The sequence below is a fragment of the Monopterus albus genome, unplaced genomic scaffold (assembly GCF_001952655.1).
Source record: "Monopterus albus unplaced genomic scaffold, M_albus_1.0 scaffold105.1, whole genome shotgun sequence".
Lineage (NCBI taxonomy): Eukaryota > Metazoa > Chordata > Actinopteri > Synbranchiformes > Synbranchidae > Monopterus > Monopterus albus.
In genome coordinates this window covers 1736376-1744223 of record NW_018127985.1, presented here as the reverse complement: position 1 = coordinate 1744223, position 7848 = coordinate 1736376, and the positions used below count along the sequence as shown (strand labels likewise).

Here is a 7848-nt window from a genome sequence, read left to right as displayed (position 1 = left end):
GAGGGAGTAATACAAAACACAAAGATATCTAGATATTACCTATATCTTCACCTCCCACTATTTGCTTATCACTTTCACAATGAAAATGTCAGTATTAAATAAGAATTACACATTGATGAGATGACTCTGTGCAACTCACCTTCTACCCACACATAAACAGCAGCAGCAATGGCAAACACAAGGAGGAAAAGAATGAAGATGAATGTCTCTAGGTTGTTTGCAGTCACTCTCTTCACACCGAAGAGGATGGTCCTTAACAGTTTACCCTGGAATCAAGTTTTGTACACACAGTCAGTACACTTTCACAGCTCACTCAGCATGTCCTACACAGACATACTGTCAAAACAACAATTAAAATTCATGACAAGAAAAAAAGGAGTGTAATAATATAGATGTGACAAGCAGCTTCCTCACCTGAGAGGTGTAAAATCCTGTCCTCAGTACATAGGCCACACAGCCATTGTCTACAGCTGCAAATAAAAAAGCCTGATGAGCTTGCACCGTGTTTTGATGATGAAGGAAAACAAATGAACTATGAAATTCACAGATACAACAAGTAGTATTTGTTGTTGGTAACTGATACATGGAGAGGAATTAGCACTTACGTTTAAGTCCTGCACTAGCCTTTAAAGGGGGACTATGCTGGACCACTTTTGTTCCTCCAGAGATGACATGGAGTCGAGCGTCTGTTTGAAGGTCCAGGACTCGCTCTGGGTCCAGGTCCTCTACTGGCTCCTGCACACCCCATATTTTAAGAAGTTACAACAATACCCCCACAGTAATTACATGCCATTTAGAATAAATGAGGCCTACACCACAAGGTCTGTGCTTTCAGTTCTGTCTAATGTTATCATGTATGTATGTATATTAGTTTGCCTCTAACCTTCATCTGGGGCACAGACTCTCCAGTCAGCATAGCTTCATCTACAATGCAACGGCCCCTGAGTAGCAGCACGTCACATGGTACCAAGTTGTCCTGGGGTGAACGTCCTGTGAAGGAGAAAGTACGCTTTGTAACATCCATTCTATATAAATAAACTCTACTTAGTTACTACATATGAAGCACACACTGACGGCATAAATCTGAGGTTTGTCAAGAGAATAAAAACATTGACAGGAAACCTACCTATTGAGACAATATCACCAGGGACAAGCTCATCACTTGAAATGGGTCTCCACTTCCTGTTACAGTACAGCTGACAAAAAAAAAAAAAAATTAAAAATTAAAATAGGGATGTTTTAAAGTTATGAAAAATACTGTACATTGTAGACAGAAAGTTTATGAGAGTAGTTTTTTTAATCTAACTTTCAAAATGAATATAAGATATTTTAAACATGATTAAGCCTACCTGGATCATGTAGGGCTTGTTTCCCATGCGACGGATCTCAGACATATTCCTCATTTGCTGCTGGACCAGGGACGCCTCAAATGCCACCAGCATGAAGAGTGTGAAAACGCTGTAGTACCAGTACTCATCAAGACACCACAGCCCCACACAGAACACCTGATGGATTACAGATGGTAGATAACTTCACATGGATAGAGACACTTTTACCAGGTCAATTTCACAATTTTTACAATAAGACAAGTAAAATTATAAAGAATCTTTCACACATATATGTACCTGGAAAACAAAAAATGGAGCTGTGGCCCTCTCTCTGAAGAGCTCCAGAAAATCTGGCACCACCATCTCAGCCCGATTGGTGCCATAGCACTTTTCTGCAGCTCTGAGTTCAGCCTCCTCCTGGTAGCCACGCCAGGACTGAAAATAGCCCATTGGGTGGCTAATAGGAAATGCTACTTGACGGAAGCACTTCTTCTCTTTATGGTCAAAAATGTAGCGGATCTTTTGAAACTCAAAAGATAGAATGCCCTCCCCATTCTCATCCTGTTGGTCAAAGCAAGTATTTTCTTAGATTTGTTTGTGTTGGAAGGAGAGAAATCAGTTTATACCTTTTATATTTTTATGCAACAAAATTCTCTAAAAATTCAGCAAAAATGGATTTCATACAAGTGGTAAAATTGAAAGCTGAGTAAAAAGCCTAGGCTTGGTAGACAGAGAATGTGAGCTCTGAGACATGCTCTCGATATAAGACAACTTGTAGCATCCTGAGAGTAGATATGTGAACTGACCTGGTCCCTCTGTAGTGCCACAAGCTCAGCAGAGCCATTGTTAGGTGTGGGTATAACCTTTGCCAGTGTAGCTGTGTTTGGGTCTGGGTCCTGCGCATAGGAATCAACAGGTGACAAATTCAAACACTAACAATTCACAGTTACTTTTGGTAAAGCTGTGTGCTGCTGCAGCTTTGTCCCTCTTAAATGAGACGCCCTGACAAACAGCTGTTTGATCAGTGGATATTAAAATCAAAAAATCCTTTACCCTTATATCCGACTGCAGAATCTACACATGATTTCAGTGCTGATATAAATCTGTTATACAGTAATGTATTTGTAAGATCTAGACTCTAGTACAACTGCTTACTGAGAAAACAAAGAAATGCTGAACATGTCAATTATCATCTGGAACTATCACAGAATTGTAAGATTGTTTTAATAGTGTCATGAAACACATTTTTCTCTTTTCATTTAACTATAAAACCAAACACTAATAGTAAGGTTTAATGAAACACCGTGGAAAGCTATTTGAAGCTTCAGTTTAACCTCTTATTAGCAGGCCAGGAATTACAGCTAGACACTTAACAGGTGGCTTTCCATACTTAAGCAGGTTGCGATCATATCAGTCAGCAATTGTCCTTTAGGTCTGCATGATACATATTTTGTTTCTATATCATCTTCCTCTCCTTAAATTTGGTGAAGAAAGTGTAATGTCAAAAATGTCACAGCTTTTTACACCCTGCTTGGCAGAAAGAAAACACAGCAATCTTCCACTGTCTATGAACATGTTTCAAATAGCCTACATAATGAAGGGTATTATGTCTACTGGTCCCTGAATCAAAATTCCAAACTGAAAGTGAATATAAAAATGTGGCAGTGAGAAGTGAAAGAGCCTCGGAGAAATGTCATTGCTAATTCATACTGGTTTGGTGTGTTTCAGATCAGCACTATGGCTACAGAAGCCACCTCTAAGAATCAAACCCAACACCTTCCCTGCTATAGTGCCTCAGCGCAAGCCAATGAGTCCGAGCCTGTTCCTGGGCGCATGCTGTCCCTAGCCTTTGACCTCTAGTGGGTTCCTCATACATATCGCAGTATTACTGTTGTTAACACAGATGTTTACCTTGGAACAAGTGAGCCAACAATGCGCGTGCACGGACCAATAACCAGAGAGCGCTGTGAGGATGTGCACAATCCCGATAGCTGCTAGCGACAGGAGGCCTGCCTCCGGATACTCAGAGGCACCGTACACCCCTAACCACACATACAGCCAACTCGGATACAGAACGACCAGAAATGGGAGGATGGTGCCGTGTAACAGTCGGGGCCTTCGCCTGTAAAGCGTCACCGAGCTCACCAGCTCGTCGCCAGTGCCGCTGTCATGTTGGTTGTGGTTCACAGAGGGGGCCATTTGTAGCTCACCCGGTCCCCGGATCCCGTCTACAGCCATACTCCCCTCTTTCTTGGCGTCGTTCATTGTGCTTTTCTCACTCCTCTGGCCCCCTCTATCACCCACCACCACCCCGTCGTGCAGTAACCGGTAAAATAGCGATTATACACACGGAGCGGCGCTCGGTCCAGCCTTCGGAGCCCGTTTACTGAATCGCTCGTTCTGTGATCGTGGCTTCCGCATACGTAAACACGCAAAGACGCGTAACGTTCTAGTTGGCTCAACATGGTTGGACCGCAAATATCGAACATCATTATTCTCAATAGAGCTACATCGTGTTGTAGATGTTAAGTGATTTATATTATGTTTGGAAAAAAAACTTTCTTAGACAAAGTATTGACAGCATTCGTCATCTAATACTTCCATTTGGGGATTAATTGGCGAGCCCTTTAATAAAAATGTCGTCATTACGGGGGCGTAGCCAAAGTGGGAGATTGACAAGAACCTGGACGAATATCATTAAAAGAACTATAGCACAATGTTGTATTTCCAACCAATCAGGTATTAATGGGTGTGTATCGTGTAGTTAGCGCACAGACATGGTTCCACATGGAAAACTAGTGTTGTAACCTTGACTGACTAGTGACTTTGTTTGAGAACAGCGAGCAACATGTAAGAATCTTAAATATGGCTTATTACAAAAAATTCCTTATCATCTAGTCCAGACACATTTGATACATATGGATTGTAAGTAAAGACGTTTGCAATAGTATGTGTCAAACTCCATCCTCTACTGCTAACTAGTTTATTCTGTTTAACATTTTGTTATAGCAAGTTGGCTTGTATGAGGCTAATGATAGATTGGACTTGTCTGTAACTATAGACCGATTTACATCAGTTTGTCACCTTTCAGGCAGGCTGCTATGGATATCACGGCCAAGTATTGCCACAAAGAAATGGAGGCATACGGAGCATGTGTGTCCTCAAACCCATCAACCTGGCAGCAAAAATGCCATGAAGTGAAGATGAAGGTTGCAGAGTGCACATCATCACAGTAAGGCGACATTGTGCACCCATTCTCATCCCTGTGACTCTGTAATACACGTCCACTTTCAAACCATATTAATATCTAACCCGTACATTTGTTTTGATAGCCCAGTGATCCAGAAGATCAGACAGGACTGTTCCACGGAGTTTGTAAAGTTTGACCGCTGCCTGAGAGAAAACCAGGATAAACCTACCTCCTGTTCACCACATGTGGCTCGCTTCCTGGGCTGTGCAGAGACAGTGGACCTCAGTGGACTGGGTAAGCCCTTGCTGGAACTGGCCATATACAACTCAAGGCCACAGCTGTGAATGCAAATGATTAAAACATAAAAGAGTGTGCAGCTAAATTTTCCTCCTTGTGTTGTCAAGAGGCATTTAATTACACTGTGTGGTTTGTGCATGCTGAAATATTTCAGATGTGTAATGGTATCTAGGATATCTTTAAAAATATAGATGCAAAAACACAAATCTGGTCATTATGTCAGCAAACTGGACTACTGCATCATCCTCTAGTGGTATTAGTTTAATAGTTTACATATCAATAAATTCCTTTTTCTTTTCCCAGCTACAAATCCAGTGCCTCAGTCATCGTGACATTCATCTTCTGTCACCTTCGATTACACCTGTCCTCCAGAAGCTCAGGTGGGCTGGTTTCACACGTGTCCCAGTCATGTTACTGTTTGTATAGTAACTTTAAAGGATAAGGCCAATCACTTTTTATATTAACAGAATTTTCAATAGACCCCATACAGAGACTGAAACTGATGATTTGCCTCTACTCATGGTTAATGTCTGTCAGACTGTCAGTCCCAGATTAGTTTGTTTGTCAGTGCCACGTCAGATTAAAAAAACACTTCAGGGAAACACACTGGGGGACGTATTTCTTCATTAGCAAACCCCAGACCAGAGCATGAGTAGCTAGCAAAATGTAAACAAACTTGAGTGCTCACACAAAATGCCACACATGTGCAGTTGTCTGATTTGTGGTAACTTCAGGAAATTATGGCCACACAGAACGTTTGGGGCCACATAGTTGAGTCTGGTGTTGCGTTATGAAAAAACATGCCACACAGTGCAACGTTGTGTTTCTCTGAAGTGTTTTTAATCGTTTTTGGACCAACAACCGAGGTCGATCACACAGATGAACAAGCGAATCCAAGACTGACAGCTGACAGACATTAACCATGAGTAGAGGCAATTCATTGTCGGTTTTAGTCTCTGCATGGAGACTGCTGAAAATACTATTAATATAGAAAATGACTAGCCCTATCATTTTAAGATATCGGTTTGCTTCAGTATGACTTATTCGAAAGTGAGTATTTGTCTTTGACAGTAAGGTAGAGGGGATTAATGCTCCAGCACTGAATTTGACAGGTTGTGTAGAATATTTAATTACTGTATTGTTCTTTTTTTCATTTTGTAGTGTTGTGTGCATGTGAAAATTACACTTGTACTTACTTCCCTGTAAGTGAGGTCATTTGGACCTTTTTTTGGAGACATTTAATTAAGGTTGGCTTCAAATTTTTTATTGCATATTCAATCCCTGGTCCAGCAGGATTAAATCTAGGTGAGACTCATGTTTGTCCCTCACACTGGGGACCTGCTCAGAGGTCTGCAGGTCAGAATGTGGCTGTACAGGGCAACTTCCAAGTCTGAAAGTATGTCGCTGTGTGAATGTGATCAGGGCATACCTGTAAAAGAGAAGTGGACCTCTCAGTGAGTAAATAAAGGTTGCTTTCAGCTGTTTAATTCTGCCTTTGCCTGTCCTTGCTCTCTCCTGGTCAGAGTCAGAGTCAAATATTAAACTGGAATGTATCACTCCCACACAAACTCTCCTGACTACCCAATGACTGCGAAATAGGGAGTCTGGGAAGAAAGGGGAAGGAGGAGGCTGTCCACCTCTAATCAGCAGGACTACTGAGAGAGACAAAGGGAGGATGTTGAGTTATGAGCCCTGTGACCACCAAGCAGAACGATCCTTTTCTGGTTCAATTATTAAAGCACTGAAGGGGGTAATGGAGGGGAAATGATTCATTCTTTTCAAGTGTAATATCTTCAGTTCATACCAGATAAGCAAGTGATCAGTGTATCATCATGTATTGTATTTGGGGCAAATAAAGCAAGTGCACCTCAAAGATGAAACTGAAGATTGTATTGAGGATACGGCAACATTACATTCAAAGCACATTACCTGGCAGTCACTGAACAAAAAAGTAAGATAGGATCTCACTTAATACCACATAAATAAGTTACATTCACAAAAGTATCACTGTAAAAATACCAGGAGCCAGTGATCAGAGCCGAACAATGTCGTGAAAGAATGTGACAAGCTGTAGCCGATCACGCACGCCTAAATGAAACAGGTATCACCCTAATCCTATTTTATTCTGCACCACATCATGAGTCGGAGCCTGATGCTTTCTGGAAACACTTGGTATCCAACTTCACTTTGGAGGCTATTTCTTTAGACCTACTTTGTGACATAAATATCATGCTACAGTTTAAATATTTGCTGATTATCACAGAAGAAGGTACAAAATGTCTACCTATTAACATCTAATTTGAGGTGTTTGTGAAAGAAATTATTACAGAAAGTGTCAACAATTATAACACATACTCAAATTTACATTTGGTGTACATCATGTACCCAGTGTACTAAGTTTGGGGAATATAGATCCGTTGGTTGACATTTTCTGTACTGCTTCTGTGCGACTATAAAAGGGAGAAATAAAGTGGTAATAACTTAACCCTGTTTCCTCATAAGGCTCTTCAGAATACCCTGTACTGTTGTCTAAATGCTTAAAAAAAACTTTTTTGGGGTCCATATTATATCTGTCATACATTACCAAAAATCTAAATGTAGTTTTTTTCCTGTTTGCAGTATACATTCTTGAAGTCACTGGGCAAGTTAAACTGTTAATTCTATCCAGCACAATATCCTGAGTTTTAGCTCAGGTTACATAAACATACACACTAACCTGAGAGCAAAATTGTACTCCAGTCCATATACAGTGTTGTATACGTTGCAGTCTTTCACACACAATAAGTAATCACTAGATCTGTCAAAAAAGCAGTATTCTAATTTAACTTAGACCCTTAGCTGCTTGTAAGACCTGCCACGACTCCTAAATACACGTGACTTGATTGATGAATTCACTTTCAACAAGCAATTATTGTCTCTGATTTATGATGATATACATATTAATATGTTTGATACGTGTCTTTTGTTTTTTGTTTTTTTTTGTTGAAAAGTGCCATGAAATGTGTTTCATTGAACAACACAAATACAACAAGA

At 40.6% G+C, this 7848-nt stretch overlaps 2 protein-coding genes across 3 annotated transcripts in view; one reads left to right on the top strand and one right to left on the bottom strand.

Moving 5' to 3' along the window:
• Nucleotides 1-3905, bottom strand: part of atp13a1 (ATPase 13A1) — a 9429-nt gene extending 5524 nt beyond the window's left edge. The window contains exons 1-10 of the mRNA XM_020610303.1: nucleotides 3240-3905; nucleotides 2135-2224; nucleotides 1626-1889; nucleotides 1350-1505; nucleotides 1127-1196; nucleotides 884-990; nucleotides 606-735; nucleotides 415-470; nucleotides 110-266; nucleotides 1-28 (exon numbers count right to left, since the gene is read on the bottom strand). The exon at nucleotides 1-28 is cut by the window's left edge and continues 128 nt beyond it. Coding sequence (XP_020465959.1) covers nucleotides 1-28; nucleotides 110-266; nucleotides 415-470; nucleotides 606-735; nucleotides 884-990; nucleotides 1127-1196; nucleotides 1350-1505; nucleotides 1626-1889; nucleotides 2135-2224; nucleotides 3240-3593 — 1412 coding nt within the window. The 5' untranslated portion in view covers nucleotides 3594-3905. The remainder of the gene's footprint in view (nucleotides 29-109; nucleotides 267-414; nucleotides 471-605; nucleotides 736-883; nucleotides 991-1126; nucleotides 1197-1349; nucleotides 1506-1625; nucleotides 1890-2134; nucleotides 2225-3239) is intronic.
• Nucleotides 3906-4063: 158 nt separating this feature from the next.
• Nucleotides 4064-6698, top strand: chchd5 (coiled-coil-helix-coiled-coil-helix domain containing 5). Of its 2 annotated transcripts, none has more exons than XM_020610297.1 (5): nucleotides 4064-4178; nucleotides 4420-4560; nucleotides 4661-4812; nucleotides 5119-5195; nucleotides 6345-6698. In XM_020610297.1, coding segments are annotated over exons 1-4 (324 nt in total). In that variant the 5' UTR covers nucleotides 4064-4176; the 3' UTR covers nucleotides 5148-5195; nucleotides 6345-6698. The 2 variants fall into 2 exon arrangements, with proteins under 2 accessions (XP_020465953.1, XP_020465952.1); XM_020610296.1 differs by having other exon boundaries at nucleotides 6339-6697.
• The last annotated feature ends 1150 nt before the right edge of the window (nucleotides 6699-7848 follow it).

Coding starts and splice junctions, on each gene's coding strand:
- chchd5 (XM_020610297.1), top strand. Junction 4,561..4,660: donor GCAGAGTGCACATCATCACA/GTAAGGCGACAT, acceptor TTGTTTTGATAG/CCCAGTGATCCAGAAGATCA. Junction 4,813..5,118: donor AGTGGACCTCAGTGGACTGG/GTAAGCCCTTGC, acceptor TTCTTTTCCCAG/CTACAAATCCAGTGCCTCAG.